The sequence below is a fragment of the Nannobrachium achirus genome (genome assembly GCF_963921795.1).
Source record: "Nannobrachium achirus genome assembly, chromosome: 23".
Classification (NCBI taxonomy): Eukaryota; Metazoa; Chordata; class Actinopteri; order Myctophiformes; family Myctophidae; genus Nannobrachium; species Nannobrachium achirus.
The window spans coordinates 7,306,470-7,325,362 of record NC_137830.1 but is presented as its reverse complement, the minus strand read 5'-3'; the positions used below and the strand labels follow the sequence as shown (position 1 = coordinate 7,325,362).

The 18,893-nt window shown below is 40.9% G+C and overlaps 1 protein-coding gene across 1 annotated transcript in view; it reads right to left on the bottom strand.

The window, feature by feature from the left end:
- The window catches only part of col7a1l (collagen type VII alpha 1-like), a gene marked incomplete at both ends in the record, with an annotated part of 222,091 nt that overhangs the window by 113,491 nt on the left and 89,707 nt on the right, over positions 1-18,893 (bottom strand). The window contains 11 exons of the mRNA XM_080753927.1: positions 421-492; positions 6,152-6,196; positions 6,449-6,484; positions 7,854-7,889; positions 9,534-9,593; positions 10,847-10,918; positions 11,620-11,673; positions 12,752-12,778; positions 13,567-13,662; positions 17,480-17,554; positions 18,803-18,847. Of these exons, the coding sequence (XP_080610053.1) occupies positions 421-492; positions 6,152-6,196; positions 6,449-6,484; positions 7,854-7,889; positions 9,534-9,593; positions 10,847-10,918; positions 11,620-11,673; positions 12,752-12,778; positions 13,567-13,662; positions 17,480-17,554; positions 18,803-18,847 (618 nt within the window). The remainder of the gene's footprint in view (positions 1-420; positions 493-6,151; positions 6,197-6,448; positions 6,485-7,853; positions 7,890-9,533; positions 9,594-10,846; positions 10,919-11,619; positions 11,674-12,751; positions 12,779-13,566; positions 13,663-17,479; positions 17,555-18,802; positions 18,848-18,893) is intronic.

Below are 18,893 nucleotides of genomic sequence, written 5' to 3'. Positions count from 1 at the left end.
TCTCCAAATTTGTACGTTCTTTCGCAAAGTAAAGCCCTGCTTCATCATACAAGGCCGTCGCACAAAAGTAGTGAAAACAGTAGATCTACAAGCACGTTGTGTGCTTGTAGATCGGCTGTTTTCACTAGTTTAAATAATTTTTAAAATGATAAATGCAAAATGAACGGTTTTGGACATACAATGAGATTTTCACCCGACAACGACGATATCTGAACTGTCACTGGAGTAGCGGGAACGCCACCGCCGCCCCCTGCAATGCTGTGGCCCTCGGCTTGGTACCCTAGACATGATTCGGCCCTTGGGGAAAACTAATTGGGGAACCCGGACATACTGTATATAATATAATAATGCAGAGCAAAACAATCCTAAAGCTAAGGTAAGTTAAAGGATGAAGGAAAGCTTGACGTTTTGTCTTCTTACCCCCTTGGCGGGGTCTCCGGGGAAGCCCCTATGGCCCTCGTCACCTTTCTGTCCGTTCGCTCCCGTCAGTCCCTGAAAAAAAAAGAAAAAAAAAAAATACTATTCACAGTGTATTATTTATTATTCTATTCGAGCATGTAGATCGGCTATTTTCACAATTTCTGCCTCTAATATTTGACAATTTGACCAATATTTAATTTGTCATTTTAGAGGTATTAAAAAGTCCTTACATTGTCATTTTATAAATGTGCATATGCCCTCTATACACTTAAACGTTATGTTGGTTTGTTTGCTGTTGAGTGAGAAAACAATGTTGCACATTAGGTTAATCATCTGGAGACCCTCCAAAATAAATGGGGGAACCCCCTGGGGGTCCCGACCCAAAGGTTGAGAACCACTGAACTAAGGGGTCCTTGCATGGCCTGGAAAATGTTGAAGACCCTTGCTCAGATGAAAAGATCCAGAACAAAAACTAAAATAAGTGTTTTATTGAAGTGAAAGAATCACAGGTCTGTTGGTGGTGGTGCTCTTTGGTGGAAGGACACGATCTCTCTGATAATAATCTGTTCACGTTTCATTATGAAACACGGCTTAAAAATTAAAGAGCAGCGATGCGAGACGCAACAGCCAGTCCTGTCCACCCACGGAGGTCTGACGCGCGGTCCGAGGCTTGTCAATGGAGCCAATTATAAACAGCCCTCTGTGTTACCGTACAGCAGTGGAGGAAACAAGTACTCATATGTTTTATTCAAGTGAAAGTATCAATACTGCATTGTAGAAATACTCTGTTATGCTATCGATACTTTTACTAAAAACATGTGAGTATAAGTTTGTTTTGGATGAAAAACAGAGGGCTCCATGTTTAATGTGATGCGTCAGAGTCAGAGAGAAAACTCAAGGACACAACCGTTGGTGTGGGTGGAGCTGAGGATCACTGCGGACAGCAGAAGAGTTCTACTGATTAAAGTTTAAAGCTATTAAGAACTGGATTTATTTGATGCGTTATATTGAAAAATAGCAGATTTACAAGCTCACAGCGCGGCACCGAGTGCCACGCTGCGAGTTTGTAGATCTGCTATTTTTGAAAAATCATAAAAATGTCTGCAAATCTTTGAATATAATATACCGGTATTCAAGGATTTTTGTCCGCAAATCTTTGAATATAATATATTCAAAGATTTGCAGACATTTTTATGATATATATATTTTTTTAAAGCAAACATTTTTTAACTCAAATCTTTGCTTCTGGGTGGTCCCTAGAACAACATATTTTGAGATGGAGGTCCGTGGTCAAATACATGTCATTTTGGGGGTCCTTGACATGAAAAACTTTGAGACCCACAACCACTGATGATAGAAACATGTTTAAAAAAAAAAAAAAAAAACGTTTTAGAAGACATTTACTGTAGAATCGGGTCAAAACATTCAAAGACTTGCACACATTTTATCGATTCTTCAAAAATAGCTGATATACAAGCTCGCAGCGTGGCACTCGTGCCGCGCTGTGAGCTTGTATATCTGCTATTTTTCTATAGTTAAAGCATAAAATGATGGTTAAAGTAATACGTCTGCCTGTCATCTCCAGTTAGATAAAGAATGTAAATGACGTTAGTTGTTTTGCCACTTTGCCCCTCTCGCAATACACTGGTTGATAATCACTGATGTGTGGCCTTTCTGTGCGGAGTTTGCATGTTCTCCGCGTGTTAGAAATCTTAAAATAAATAGTTCAAATAGCAGATTTAGGCTACATTACATCCACACATTATGATAGATCGTCTATTTTAAATATGTTTAAATGTTCTTCCAAATGGTAAAATATTAGCCTGGCGGGCCATCCCTCATACTGCGTTCACTCATTCCTTCCCTTATATTGTGGGAAGGAACAAGTGAGTGAATGCACAGTATGAGGCTGGTCTGGCCAGGGGGGACGGTTCTCTATTCCGAAACCCCCCCTTTTCGAAACCCCCCCTTTTCGAAACCCCCCCTTTTCGAAGCCCCCCCTTTTCGAATTTTGATTTTCGGAAAGGGGGGGTTCCCGAATTGCGGTCGGGACCTCACCATTCCGAAAATCTGAATTTGAGCAGATTATTCCACCAGCAGGGCTTAAAGTGAGCCGGAACGGCCGGAACCCCCGTCAACACTAGGGCTTTGCACATAAAAAGTGCTGCTGCATTATATCCTATATTAATTATATTATGGACGTATAATTGCAACATGTTGATAATAAAGTGAATAATAGGCCTATTAGTTATATGGACGTATAATATGCATGACGCACTGTGCGTCCTGTGCGTCTGGGAACACATTGCCAAATGGCACCAAAAAAAGAGAAAAGAAGAAAAAAAAAAAGGCCAAGCCGATCATCATCATAGATTCAAAGCTCCGCCTAAAAATAAACACGGAATGCATGCCAAACTATTGCGTGATGCCTGATCAATGGTTGTGAATGTGATAATCGATTTGGGTGCACGGTGGTCGCCCGCAGTGAGTGCACCTGCTGGCTGGCTGTGCTGCTCCTGCATTATTCAGTCTGAAAAGTCATCCAATAAACTGAATAAAGACTACTATGTGAATTGTGAATAACTCTTTACTTATAGGCTACTGTGCTGCTGCTGTGATGCATTTTGAAGGTCCATGAAGAAGTAATCCGTTATTTGGGGTGACGACAACCAGAATGCAGAATAGACTATCATTAAAGTTTGGCTGAGAATGTAATATGGTTTAAATGATCTAATGTAACTTTGAGAAGCGCAGAGCTGGTCAGAGTCAATCAGACCAGCTGCGGGACTGCTGCACTAATTGGGTTGACTCGTTTACCTAGGCCTACTTGCGCTATTCGGTTTATAATTGAAAAATGGAAATGCATTGACAGTAGGCCTATTAATTCATTTATCAAAATATCAAAATTCATTAAATTTGTCCACACAGCAGTGTGGAAGGAAGACAGACAGACAGACAGACAGACAGACAGACAGACAGACAGACAGACAGACTGATTGATTTCATTTTCCCATTGCAATCATCTGGGGACCCCCCAAAATAATTTGATTCCCAACCCACAGGTTGAGAACCACTGATAGCCCAGCTCCCAGTTACAGCAATGCACAAGCCAGATGACCCCTAGCTGGTGATTTTTTTCTCTCTTTTTCCCTGAGATAGAGGGTGACAAGGGTGACAATTACATTGCTAAGGCTAATCCTAAAAGAAAAACCTGTCTTGCCTGTTTCTCCTTTCATTAAAGTAAATGGCACTGCTTATGTCTAACACATTTAGAGAGGTTCAGTTTTAACCTATTCTCTGAGGATGCAGGACACCGAGTTTAGCCTCTATGGGCTAATGCACTGCTTTCAAGGAAAAACAAACAAAGGTGTGAATTACTCCAGTCAATGAATCAATTAGCGCCGGTCATTATTTGCTTTCAAGGAAAAACAAATAATAGATGTGTGAATTGCGCCGGTCATTAGCTCCTGCTGTGCCATCAAACAAATATGGTACACCAATTAAGGATCAAAGCAAAGGCAATTGGTGGTGATCGAGGGTTTCGGTCTCGGGAGGTTTGAGTGGAGTTTTTGGTGTGGGGATTCGACCAGAGATGACATCTGCTAATTAGACTACAGTCTCACAGCTGAAAAAGGGAACTGCGCTGAACTTCATGACAACTTCATTAGAAATGTGCATTTATATACACTTAAACTTTATTTTGGTTTGTCTACTGTTGAGTGAGAAAACAATGTGGCACATTAAGTTAATCATCTGGGGACCCCCCAAAATTCCCGACCCTCAGGTTGCAGAACCACTGCTGTAGTATTGGTAATTACTTTTATCGTTATCTTGATGTCAGAACTTTTTTGCGTTTACTTATTATTATTTAATTATTATTGTTATTTAAAACTGTCGTCATTGAAATAAATATGCCATCTCAGCTGTTACAGAACACTGTTTAATTTATCGCAAGAAAGTTCTAATTTGGTTTGAAAAGTAGGCTATGAATGAAGAATGAATGAGCTTTATTACCGGTATATTGTTGCATAAAACAAGTTCAAGAACAACGAAATTGGAGCAAACCTTTATTGTTAAGACAAAACAATAAGTTACATTTATAAAAAAGTATAGATATTAGATAGCCTACGAAGTAAAAAAAAAAGTCCCGTTCAGTTCAAACAGTGGGATAGGTCTTTGAGGATGCTGTGGGTCTTTCTGAGAAGTAGCCTACATAACCGGAGAAATACATGTTATTTCTGTGCTTTTCATCACTTGAAAGCAATAGTAGCGTACACGGCACGCACATTGGCATCAGGCCGCAAAAAGTAGCTGCATTTTGAGCTTGTAAAACGGCTATTTTCATCAATTTCATGGATGGTTGAAGTGGTTAGACTACTGTAAGTTTTGTAATAATAAATGCAAGCACAAACGCAGACATTCGTTTAGAATTAGGCTAAAGGGAGATGGAGAGAGAGAGAGAGAGAGAGAGAGACAGAGAGAGAGAGAGAGAGAGAGAGAGAGAGAGAGAGAGAGAGAGAGAGAGAGAGAGAGAGAGAGAGAGAGGCGGCGCGTAAAGAGAGAGAGAGAGAGAGAGAGAGAGAGAGAGAGAGAGAGAGAGAGAGAGGAGGCGGCGCGTAATGAAGGCTAGGGGAGGCTGTGCGCCTTCCCAAATGCTGCTGGGTATTTCCAAATGATATAACCTAATATAAAGTAGGCTACGGACACTGAACGCAGCTTTAGGCCAATATAGACGGCGGCGGCCGCGGCGCTGAGAACAGCTGGCTGTACAACAAGCTTCAGTCATACAGTATCCTACACACTCACATCGAGTCGCGGATGTGCCCGGTGTGACTCTGAGCTTGGAGGTCTGCTATTCTCTGCACGCATCATCATCGCGGGACGGAGATAAATTAGGCTTGATGATGGATGGGCTGCAGCTGATGATGTGATCATAGCCTACTCATAGAGCGCTTTCTAGTCTCTGTCTCTCCGTTCTCGTAGGCTACTCCGATTTTTTACTTAGGTAAAAGTATCAATAGCCTACTGCATTATTGAAATACTTTGTTACAAGTTAAAGTCCGGAATTCAAAATGCACTTGGGTAAAAGTAGGCTACGAAAGTGATGACATCAAAATAGGCTCACAATGTGTCACAGCGCAGCACGACGCGTTGTGAGCTTGTAGATTGGCTATTTTCAAATAGTCTATAAAACGGGGCTAAAGGCACTATGTTTTATAATAGCCAGGCCTATCATAATTTACATCTGCAAAGTAACTAGCTATGTTTACTTTTCATACAATTGTAGTGGAGTAAAAATACAATAGGCCTATTTGGCTAGTATAAAAAAAAAAAAAAAGCCTTCCCAAACGTTTGGCTCACCCGCCGCCTTGATGCGAGAGAGAGAGGCTAAAGTCAGATATAAAGATAGTCTTATATAGGCTATATTCGGAATAGAGGGGTGCTATTGAAGAAGAGCAAACACCCCCATTTCGAAGAATGGAAGTCAATGATCGGAAAGCGGGTGCTTTTTCATTTCGGAAAAGCGGGGCTTATATAACATTTGGAGACACCGCTATTTCGAAGAATGGAAGACGACGTTCGGAATAGCGGGATTTCGTAATAGCGGGGTGAACCCCTGGCCAGGCTAGTAAAATATGCCCTGGCCTAAAGGTTTAGAGATAAGGGGTAATACGAGGCAAACAGGGCCCTTTGGTTTCCTGGGACATTTGGGGACGTGTGTGAAACTCACTATGGGGCCCTGGGGTCCAGTTGGTCCAGCATCCCCTTCATCACCCTGAAGATACATAGAGAGAGGTTTTTAATTCAGATCAGAAACAAGTCCTAAGATAAATACATAGAGATGTTTATTTCATATCAGAAACAAGTCCAAAACTCATCCAACAGTAAATCAAAACACAGATCAACTCATATTTCATGAAACCGCTCAAATAACACCACACTCTCCCAATTAGCCTGTCCTATTAATTATAGAGCGAATGTGTTTTCAGCTTAATATGGAAGCTAGAAGCAGCATATTTGGACTCACCTTGTCGCCCTGGTCGCCTTTCAATCCCTTCTTCCCCTGCAAGTGAAAACAAACAAGCACCGAATCCTTCATTTGATCAACATGTCAACATTAAATATGTGAGTTCAGCTCATTTGCATGTCGCCTGACGATGTGTTGTCGACATTTCTTCACTGATGGGAGAAGTAAAACCGGGCAGAAACCCTCATATCGCCATACATTCTATCTTTTTGTGAATTTCATGACACTAGCCCAAGCCCCCAGGACCGAGGGGGAGCTTTGAAGCAAAATGGACAACGCGCATCTAGGCTTCTTTGTATTGACGCGCGTTCATACCGGAAGTGCTCGTTCATGAATTAGAGCCCCAGCGCGTCCATGAACACAAACTATGACGCAAAATGCGTCACAGAAGACAAATAGAAGCCCCACTACGTCACGTTTCAGAGGCGTCTCAAACACGGAAGTACGCTTCATGCGCTGGGTGAGCAACTCAATGCAAGTGGACGGGCGGGGATATCTGGTGTCCTCTCTATTCTTATTATAACTCTATATGCGCTGGCCTGAAAGCAAAACCGGACTTCCTGATTGAGTTATGTCCCGATGCATTGTGGGAATTTGAGTTTCTCTCTTCAGTCACGGCTGCCGCAGACCGCAAGCTACGGTTTAATATAAGACCTTATCAATTCTGTAAATCTCGTCAATGTGTTAATATAGAATACAGTAGTTGAGTAAAAGTACTTTATTCACTGCTTGTGTTTAATCATCTAAATCATACCCGAGGTCCAACGACTCCTTGGACTCCCTCATCTCCTGCCTCCCCCTGAGAAAAAAAAGAAAGAAAAAAAAAGAATAAATAGTGTTTTATAAAAGAAACACTCACAGCAATAATGATGTAAATTAATGCATGAAGATTATATATTGTTATTTCCCGGCTTGGTTGAATGCTTGATTCCGCTCTCACCGCTGCCTAATCAAAGGCTCAGAGCACCTGGCTGCACTGCGTGAATTTAGTACTGTATCCAACATGTCAGCCATGTAAACCACCACCAGTGTCATTTACAACTAAACGTTGCTCTCAAGAATGTTTTTAGAAACATTTGAGGCGAGAAATAGACGACGCAGTATCAGAAAATGGATTCTATTTGATCAGCACTTCCTTGTTTTCCAAGGCGACCGTGTGGAATACTTTCAGCAGTCTGTAAACAAGGAAATACTTTGTTTTGTTTTTAGTTTTTAGTCAAATTACTGATTGTATTTCTTAGCCGGGTATAAGTGCCATAACGTCTTGCTGCTTGGTCATTATGGCTCATATGGACATTTCAGGCTGATAATTATCAGCCTGTCGTGTCCATATAAGCCATAATGACCTTAGCAAGACCTTATCGCATAAAATAATGGGGACAACCAGGTTTTTCGGGATCGTCACCTTTGGTCCCACTGGTCCAGTGAAGCCGATGTTTCCCTGCGAAACAAAAGATAAATCATTGAAGGTTGTTTTGTACACAGAGGCCTACAGTATATGTCGAGGCCCACACAACCAGACTGCAGTGACTACAAACAAAATGTGTCTGGAAAATGTCTTTCAATCGGTCAGGCAAACGAGATATAGGCATATGAGTGATATTACACTGATCCAGTGGTGTAAAGTAAATAAGTACATTTACTTAAGTACAATTTTGAGATATTTGTAATTTAATTGAGTACTTCCAATTTCCAATACTTTTACTTCTACTCCACTACATCTCGGATCCAAATGTTGTACTTTTACTCCACTACATTTATTTGAAAACTTTAGTTACTAGTTACTTAGCAGATATAATTTATAACATAAAAATTATTTGAAAATAGCCGATCTACAAGCTCACAGTCACAACGTGATGCGACGCATTGTGATCTTGTAGATCTGCTATTTTCAATCATTTTGTACTTTTACTTTTGGTGCCATTTTTATGCCAATACTTTCATACTTTTACTGTACATTTTGAATTCTGGACTTTTACTTGTAACAGAGTACTTCTACATTGCAGTATTGATACTTTTACTCAAGTAAACAAAAAAAAAACTTTTTTCCACCATTGTACTGATCAGTTTTTGAGGTAATTGTTTATCCCCCAATATCACCAAGGCTAATTTGAACTAATGGAACGAAGAGGATTAAGTAAGTAAGTAATTTGAACTTTGGGATACACATAGAAGTCGGTGTGTCCAAAAACGTAGTTATTGCACTCTGGCTTTGTAGGGCACTATTACAAGTCATATTTGTAAGGTTTTCAGACAAGAAGAATTCAAAATCACTTTCTGCCCAACTCATCTAGGTGACTGGTTCCCAAACACTGGGTCAGTTATACATATCTGTATCGATATGGGCAGATTTGACCCTGCATATTATCGGACATCGATATCAGACAAAGTTTCATTATCATGCAGATAGATAGATAGATAGATACCTTTATTATCCCAAGGGGGAACATTTGTTGCCCAGCACAGCAGTATAAGGTTATTTACAAAGTTACAGAGAAGTATGAAAAAGATAAAAAGAAAAAACAAGAACAGAGTACAGAGTACAGTAAGTACAGTAAGAGCAAGGTACAACAGGAAAGGGAACGAATAATATATATACATAAAGTGTCTTAAAGCACGACTATCAAAAAATAATACAGTGCCCAAATCAAAGTGACCATAACAGTCAATGCTAGTTAGTGCAACAAGTATCTCTACATCATGTCAAACACAAGCAGAAATACTAAAAGAAAACTACTAACACAACCTAATAGTGCAGTGTCCAAAGGTCAGAGCGATAAAAACAACTAGCAAATAAAGAATAAAAAATAAACAAGAAAGGGTGATGCGGCAAGACGCACAAAAAACACCCTCCCTGGAAGGTCCTTTAGGTCAAAGTCAAAGTCAGTGCAGATATAGTTCCAGTAAGGAAAAAGAGGCTACCATCGTCCTACGTTAGGAAGGTAGTCCTTGTCAATCGACCGTTGTGTGTCTCGTTGTACAGCTTGAGAGAAGCCGGTACAAAAGACTTTCCTAGTATCTCGCATTAACATGCATCTCTATTATTAAGACTTTCAAGTTGTTTTTAGGAAAGAAGTAACAGTACCTGTGCTCCTTTCTCTCCACGAGGTCCTTGAACTCCCTGTATACCGACTCCTTCCTCCCCCTGGACATCACAGAGAGACCAGTTAGCAACTGATTAAATTCAGGCCTAGAACTATTGAACGCTTTAACCAGTGAAAAATAGCAGATCTACAAGCTCACAGCGCGGCACCAAGTGCCGCGCTGCGAGCTTGTAGATCTGCTATTTTTGAAAAAGTCGTGAAAATGTGTGCAAAATCTTTGAATATATGTATTTTTCAAAGCGAAAGTTTGTAACTCAGATTTTGCTTCTGGGGGGTCCCTGGAACTAAATATTTTGAGATGGGGGTCCGTGGCCAAATACATATCATTTTGGGGGTCCTTCACATGAAAAGGTTTGAGCACCACTGACATAGTAGTCTCTCAAGAACAGACTAACTGAGCTCCAGTTAAGTGAAAAGGACCTTTTCTTTGACGATGGCTGGCCAGATTGCTGACATAGAAACATAGTTTTTTTCCAAAAATCTTAGAAGGATTCAAAAGACACTTATAGAATCGGGTCAAAATTCTAATTTTCACGATTTTTCAAAAATAGCAGATCTACGGGGCGCCCGCTGGTCAAGGCGCATACCACATACTAGGCTATAATGCCTGCTGGCGTCGCCGGTTCGATTCCCGATCCGGACGACCTTTGCCGCATGTCATTTCCCATCTCTCTCCCCATTTCCTGTCAGTCTACTGTCCTATCAAATAAAGGCATAAAAAAGCCCAAAAACAAAACAAAAAAAGCCGATCTACAGGCTCGCAGCGCGGCACTCGGTGCCGCGCTGTGAGCTTGTATATCTGCTATTTTTTTATATTTAAAGCATAAAATATTGCGTCATAATGTGTTTTTTTTTTTACGAAAAGGAGTCATAAAATGAGTCAATGAGTTTTTACCGCATGCGACAGACAAGACGCACAAATCAAACTGGTTTCGATCAAGAAAAGAACACACGGTCGCAGCCACTTGTCGCACTGCAAATTTGGAGCAGGTGTGCATGAGGTCGTAGAGAATCATTGTTTTCTTTTTACAAAAATGAAATTGTCCGTTTTATCCGTGCAAACAAACGCGTCTGTGTGCAAAGCCCTTTAGTGTGGTTGCTGTAGTCAACAACATAACATCATGAATGTGTTACTAGTTGCCATCACAAACACATCCATGCCTTGGTTGTCCCACAAGAGCTGCCAAAGGTCTATTTTCTTTTGGGAAACCACAGCTTCAATCAAGTCATTGCAATAACCTATTATTCCCAGTAATCATATATTAGTGTATCTCTCTGGATAATAAAACCTTACCTTTTCTCCCTGTCGACCTGGTAATCCTGGTACTCCGTCTATGCCAATGGGGCCTGGTAACCCTGCGATGCCCTGTTGTGTGCGTGTGTGCGTGCATGCGAGAGAGAGAGAGAGAGACACAGAGACAGAGACACCGAGAGAGAGAGAGCAGGGTGAGAGTACATGAAAGGAGCTATAGTCAACTTTTTCTTGAAAAATAATCATTTTGGTCATTGTCGGGCCGACAATGGGAAAAAATGATTATTTTACCATTATTTTATACTTTTTGTGGTCATTTTTGAATAGAAACGCTTGTATTTTTTATAAAATATTTTCGAAACATTATTTTTATTTGACTATAGCTCCTTTAATGTTTCTTTTTTTTTTATATATATAAATGCAGCTCAACCCCAGGGGATCTTGAGGGAGCCAAAGTGTGTTAATATTGCATCAAAATCCGTTTATAGCCCCTTTAAACCTATACGCATCATCAGCCATTTACAAACAGCATGTGTACAAGCTCACAACACCTTGCGTCGCAAGTCATTGTGAGCTTGTAGATCGAAGCGAAAGTGACAAATGTTTCAACAAATCTTGGCGATGGTGGACAATATTTACACATCGAATAACAATGTCACAAATACTGTAACATTGAATAACAATGGCTGCTGCAACAAAAGATGTGTCTGCTACATTTATTGGACTCATTCTGGCAATCATTCTGGTTGTTTCACACTTTGTTGGACATTTTAGACATTTCACACAACAATCTAAAATCGGATGGAGACACTTACATCTTTTCCTTGTTCGCCCGTCTCACCTTTTGGGCCCTGTTTTCCACGCAGGCCCTTTCAGAAACAAACACATAGTCAACATACCATCATGGTGACCATATTCACATGGTGGACATTGTATTATGTACGAGCAAAAAATTTGAATATGCTCAATAAGAAAGAAACAACAAATGTGGACGTAGTCTATCCCAACAAATTTGAATATTGTGTAAAAGTAAATTTCATTGAAACTGTCATATCTTTTTTTTTAACTTTCATATATATTAGATACATTGCACATTCATTGAATTATTACAAACCTTTTTTGTTAAAAATTCGATGTTTTTATGGCATACAGCTCATGAATACCAAAAGTCCATATTTCAAATATTACAGTATTACACAAGACCACTCAAAACAAGGATTTATATTAGAGAAATGTCAACCTTCTTGCGAGGCGTTGTGTGCTTGTAGATCGGCTGTTTTCACTACGTTTGTGCGATGGCCTTGTGTGATGAAGCAGTGCTTTACTTTGCGAAAGAATTTACAAATTTGAAACTTGGAGATAAGAGGTTTCTGCCCGACAGTGACGATAACATACATTAAATTGAATTCAGGAGACTTCAATGAATCTAACTAAGAACGTGATGCATGTTATCATTGGCTCGTTCATATTCTTTTTTTTATAATTTTGATCCCACGATTTTGTAACCCATTTTCACCCAGTGCCAATTGCCTATGTAATCCTGGGCTCTGCTCTCCCTCTGCCGCGCCTGGGGAGACAACGGACAAACCTCATGCTTCCTTCTATGCATGGGTAGTCCAAGTTGTTTCTTTTCACCTGACAGGGGAGATTTCCCTGGGATGGACATAGCACGTGGAAGGAACACGTTATTCCAACCAGTTCTTTTCCCCTCCATCAGGCGCCCCGGCTGTCCAGGGGGAGGCATTATTGAGACAAGGATTACTGCATGTTTTTTGTGAGGGTATCAACCCTAGGAGACGCGGGGAGAACATGCACAGGCTCGTTCATATTCTTATCGTTTGTGAAGATGCATCCTTGACTATGTGTGTCTGTTCTTTTTTTGCTGTTGTCACATTTCATAGCTTCCTTTGTGAGACCATCTCAGATGTGAAGAAAGCTAGCACTTACTTTAAGCCCCATCTCACCAGCTTCCCCCTACAAAACAATGACAAAACCACTTCAATCGTGATATTTTAATTTATAAAAAAAAACTAAAAAAAAAACTAAAATAATAATATGAATATGAATAATGGAGATACTGCCCCAACAGCAATGTTATTAGAATAGAGCAAGGGTCTTCAACAAGGGGTCCGGGACCCCTAGGGGGTCCTCAGAGTTACTACAGGGGGTCCTCCAAATCTTTGTGTGATAAAAAACTTTCTAACCACTTAGTTTAGTTTAGTTTGTTTTGATCACTCACATACATTTATCAGGTTATACATCCACTCAGTCATTGTTACAGGTGATCAAAAGGAATAGGCTGAAGCTAAAGCTTATGAATGCCTATCCTAGTATACATGGAGTAATTACAATGATTGGTTGTTGCAGTGTTTAACATTTAAGGATACATCTTGTATCCTTAAATACCTACTTGAACCCTAGGTGTCCCTACTGCCCTCTTAAGCCAAAAATAGCAGCTCTACAAGCTCACAACGCCTCGAGCAACGAGGCGTTGTGAGCTTGTAGATCGGCTATTTTCGGCAAAGAGGTTTGGTAAGAGGGTAAAAGAGCAGACCAAGTACAGAGTGAAAGGTCAAGTTTATTAAGTATTGACGAGTGGTTAAATATCTGAAAACACAAATTGACATGAATCCAAAATACACTGATGATTGTGCTGTCAAACAATGAAACTATATGTTGTGGGGGTCCCTGCTTCATCTTCTCTCAACTAAAGGGGTCCTTGGCCTGAAAACGTTGAAGACCCCTGGAATAGAGTTTGCTACCTTAACAGAAGCTCCAGGAGATCCAGGTGGTCCTTGCTGACCGGGCAGGCCTGGGGGTCCAGGCACCCCTGGGATACCTGGGGGCCCATTGGGACCCTGGTGGACAACAGAGGTACAACACGTTGTGTTTAAACTACATGTATGCTGCATTCACACTGAGAGAAGCCAAGCTAATGTTTGGCTTGGTAATTCAATGTAATCTCAATGCAAACCAGCTTTTAAAATTTCCATGCTCGAAAAAAAAGCATGGAAATTTTAAAAGCTGGTTTGCATAGAGATTACATTGAATAACCAAGCCAACCATTAGCTTGGTTTTTCTGTATGTGAATGAGGCATAACTGTTAATATGACAACTGCAAACTAGAAAGTTGCAATTATGGGGAATTACAAGCGTGGCAGCCATGACACAAGTCGCGAGGAATCCATTTGGAAATTAATTCTGCCTTACCATGTTATATATATTGTGATGTCATGTGATGCATGACCAAAAGCTTCACTTTTACATTTGTGCAAAAGTTTACAAAAAGCAGGTTCACTTTGTCCGGACCAAGATCAATAGTGTGTTGCCTATAGCAACCACACTAAAAATAAAAAGGCATCTATTCATCGACTTAATGTTCATGTAACCTATTGCTTAGTAAAGACCAGAATGTGATTGCGACCGTCAGGGAGCAGTTTACTATGAAAACCTCCACCGGCCGTCCGTCCGTCACACGTCACACGTCACACGTCACACCTTTGCCCTGCTCATATCTCCGCATCAGTACCAGTAAGACTCCCTAATCGGGAGATCCACAAATAGGCCAAAAGTTTGTTTTACCAATTATTACACTCTATGTGAACATTTACATCAACAAATCCCAAGTACAGGGCATCATCTGGGATACAATCCCTTTTATGCCCATATATGGAGATCCCTAACATAATCCCTTTCATGCCCATATATGGAGATCCCTAACAGAATCCCTTTTATGCCCATATATGGAGATCCCTAACAGCATCCCTTTTATGCCCATATATGGAGATCACTAACAGCTAACAGAATCCCTTTTATGCCCATATATGGAGATCCCTAACAGAATCCCTTTTATGCCCATATATGGAGATCCCTAACAGAATCCCTTTTATGCCCATATATGGAGATCCCTAACAGAATCCCTTTTATGCCCATATATGGAGATCCCTAACAGAATCCCTTTTATGCCCATATATGGAGATCCCTAACAGCATCCCTTTTATGCCCATATATGGAGATCACTAACAGCTAACAGAATCCCTTTTATGCCCATATATGGAGATCCCTAACAGAATCCCTTTTATGCCCATATATGGAGATCCCTAACAGAATCCCTTTTATGCCCATATATGGCGATCCCTAACAGAATCCCTTTTATGCCCAGTTGGTTGCTAGGGTAAAAAAACATGGTTGCTATGGTAAACAGTTGGTTGCTAGGGTAAACAGTTGGTTGCTAGGGTAAAACCATGGTTGCTAAGGTGGTTGCTAACGTACACTAACAGACCAGCAACAACAGACTGTTGCCACAGCAACGTACACAAAGGTTTGTGTACACATGTGGTGTGATGTCATACTGAAGATATATGACATCACACCGTACACAAACAAAGGTGTGACGTGTGACGTGTGACGGACGGACGGACGGACGGACGGACGGCCGGTGGAGGTTTTCATAGTAAACTGCTCCCTGACGGTCGCAATGACATCACACCACATGTGTACACAAACCTTTGTGTACGTTGCTGTGGCAACAGTCTGTTGTTGCTGGTCTGTTAGTGTACGTTAGCAACCACCTTAGCAACCATGGTTTTACCCTAGCAACCAACTGTTTACCCTAGCAACCAACTGTTCACCATAGCAACCATGTTTTTGCGACCGTAAGGTCGCGCAGTTTAGTATGAAAACCTCCACCGGCCGTCCGTCGGTCACACGTGCGGTCGACCGCACGTCACACGTGCGGTCGACGTGTGATGAGGTCACGATGAGTCATCTATGCCCAAATATAGATTTCTAGGTCAGATGGCCCATAGAGTTTGTGATGTCAAACCTAGCAACCCAATATAAACAAACCTGATGTCAGACCTGAAGTATCCTTTTATACCCATATATGGAGATACAGAGATCTCCATATATGGGCATATTAGAAAGCCCATATATGGGCATATACGGATGACATCAGGGATATCCATATATGGGCATAAAAGGGACAAGGGCTTACAGTTAAGAGATCTCCATATATGGGCATATCAGAAAGCCCATATATGTTCATATACTGATGACATCAGGAATATCCATATATGGGCATAAAAGGGACAAGGACTTACAGTTAAGAGATCTCCATATATGGGCATAAAGGGACAAGGACTGTTACAGTAGATATAGAGATGTCCATATATGGGCATAAATGAACAAGGACTGACAAACACTGAGATCTCCATATAACCTATGGGAATATAAGGGACGAGGACTGTCAGCTTGTAGACCTATTTTCTAAATATTGTTGTACATTAAAAACTTGAAATGGGTCGTTCTGCATAGTACTTGGGATTTGTTGATGTAAATGTTCACATAGAGTGTAATAATTTGTAAAACAAACTTTTGGCCTATTTGTGGAGATAAGCGACCAACGGTCGCTTATCTCCCAATTAGGGAGTCTTACTGGTTTTACCCTAGCAACCAACTGTTTACCATAGCAACCAGATACGCAGAGCAGGGATCTCCATATATGGGCATAAACAGGTGACATCACACTGATGTCAGATACTCAGAGCAGGGATTTCTCCATAATATATGGGCATAAAAGGGATTCTGTTAGGGATCTCCATATATGGGCATAAAAGGGATTCTGTTAGGGATCTCCATATATGGGCATACAAGGGATTCTGTTAGGGATCTCCATATATGGGCATAAAAGGGATTCTGTTAGGGATCTCCATATAGGGGCATAAAAGGGATTCTGTTAGGGATCTCCATATATGGGCATAAAAGGGATTCTGTTAGGGATCTCCATATATGGGCATAAAAGGGATTCTGTTAGGGATCTCCATATATGGGCATAAAAGGGATTCTGTTAGCTGTTAGTGATCTCCATATATGGGCATAAAAGGGATGCTGTTAGGGATCTCCATATATGGGCATAAAAGGGATTCTGTTAGGGATCTCCATATATGGGCATGAAAGGGATTCTGTTAGGGATCTCCATATATGGGCATAAAAGGGATTGTATCCCAGATGATGCCCTGTTAGGAGATCCACACTAACAGAATCCATATATGGTCCTACCGACAGCTGCTATAAGCCAACCCTGGCGATAAGGTCTGAGTCGAAGAAATGCTTCTTTCCTGGCAAGAATTGCCCCTTTATACTGTAGGGCTCGTTTGTGTATTGTATGACATCACGCCACATCATCGGCTGAGGACTGTGTGATGTCATCATATCTCCATATATGGAGACATAAGTTGCTCATGCCCAAATATGGGCTGGTGAGGTCAGACTTAGTGTGATGCGTAGGTTATCTCCATATATGGAGATTCAACTTCAATGAGTAACCATGGCAAACTGTCAACTGCCCGTATGTCTTGATAATTGGTAAAACAAACTTTTGGCCTATTTGTGGAGATAAGCGACCAACGGTCGCTTATCTCCCGATTAGGGAGTCTTACTGGTGTATAACTCTGTCTCTCTGTGTTCTATTTATGAGATTATTTTCCTTTGTTATTAAGTGGCTCTGGATAAGAGCAAAATGCTTAAATTGTAAAAGAAAAAAAAAGTTAATATGTCACGGTATATTGAACAGCAACTTGAGCAGCTACATCCTATGTATGAGAGGTTCAACATAAATGCAGTTCATTGTTATTAGAGTATGTTGCTGTTGTTAAGGTTGATGTGACGACTCACTGAGGATCCTGGTTCTCCTTTCCGTCCTGGGATGTATCCTGATTCTCCTCCTTGGATGACGTAACCAGGCTCCCCCTAGTGGTGAAGAGGACACACACATTCTCACCGGTGGTGAAAGTTCATTACAAAGATGTCTGACCACAAAGATACATGATTACGAAGTTCTTTTTTTCAATAATATTTTTTATAGATTTTTACATTTTATGACAAAGACAACACAAACACACATGGACAGCTCAGCTCAGACACGTTGCAAAAGCAAAGGACACAAATAATAAATATAAATTCAGGCCTACCTACATCGTATTATGAAATAAAACACGTACATTGTTTGGTCCTTGACAGTCTGTAGATGGATGAATAACTACATCAAATATGATCACGAAGTTGATTACAAAGATGATGGTAGACCTGAGTGCCTAGCTATTGCACAGATACAAATTATGAATTATCTTGTAGTCTACCAAAGCATGAGACATTGGGTCTTGCACTTGAAAATGTCATAGTAATTTCATACTAATTTCATTTCATAGTAGTTCAAACATTAAATGATCTCTCTCTATTTGAAAACTTTAGTTACTAGTTGCTTGGTAGATTTTGATTATTTTTACGAAATATACATTTACCACTTCAACCCGTATCCACGAGTTTCCAACGCCCCATAGTGCATTGCGCAGACGCTGTACCGAGCTTCCGGCGCTGCAGCCGAGTGTGATCTACAAGCTCACAACGGTTGCATCTGCCACGCGATGTGAGCTTGTATGTCTGCTGTTAAACCGGAAGTGTGGTCCAAACAGGTCCAAATAATCTCCAGTAAACTCCCGCGGAAACAGGTGGATACATTTCCGCCATTTGAACATAGTCGATCGTTAAGATGTGCGATGCGATGCTATGCGTTGCGACCGCGAGCGCGACGCAACACGTCGCATTGTGAGCTCGTAGATCTGCTATTTTCAAACGTTTTTATACATTTGAAAACTTGAAATGGGACATTCTGCATGATGAGTACTTTCACTTTTAGTACTGTTTGATGCCAATACTTGTAGAATTCCGGAGCTTTACTTGTAACAGAGTATTTCTACATTGCAGTATTGATACTTTTACTTAAGTAAGAAATGGGAGTACTTTTTCCACCACCGGACCCGAGGTTATAATAACTTAACTAAACAAAAATAATTATAACTATATAACTTTTAGGTCTGAGGGGCTCAACTGGGTGGGCAGCTGCCCACGTTTACCGGCGCTGGCTACGTTTCTGCTCCATCTCAGAGACCCCCACCACCCTACCCCCCCCCCCCAAGATGTAAATGTAATGGAACTTACCCTCTCTCCTCTCGAGCCTTTTGGACCAGTGGTTCCTGGACGACCCTGTCGAAACAAAACAGAATTCAATTAAGAACCAGTGTCATCTAGA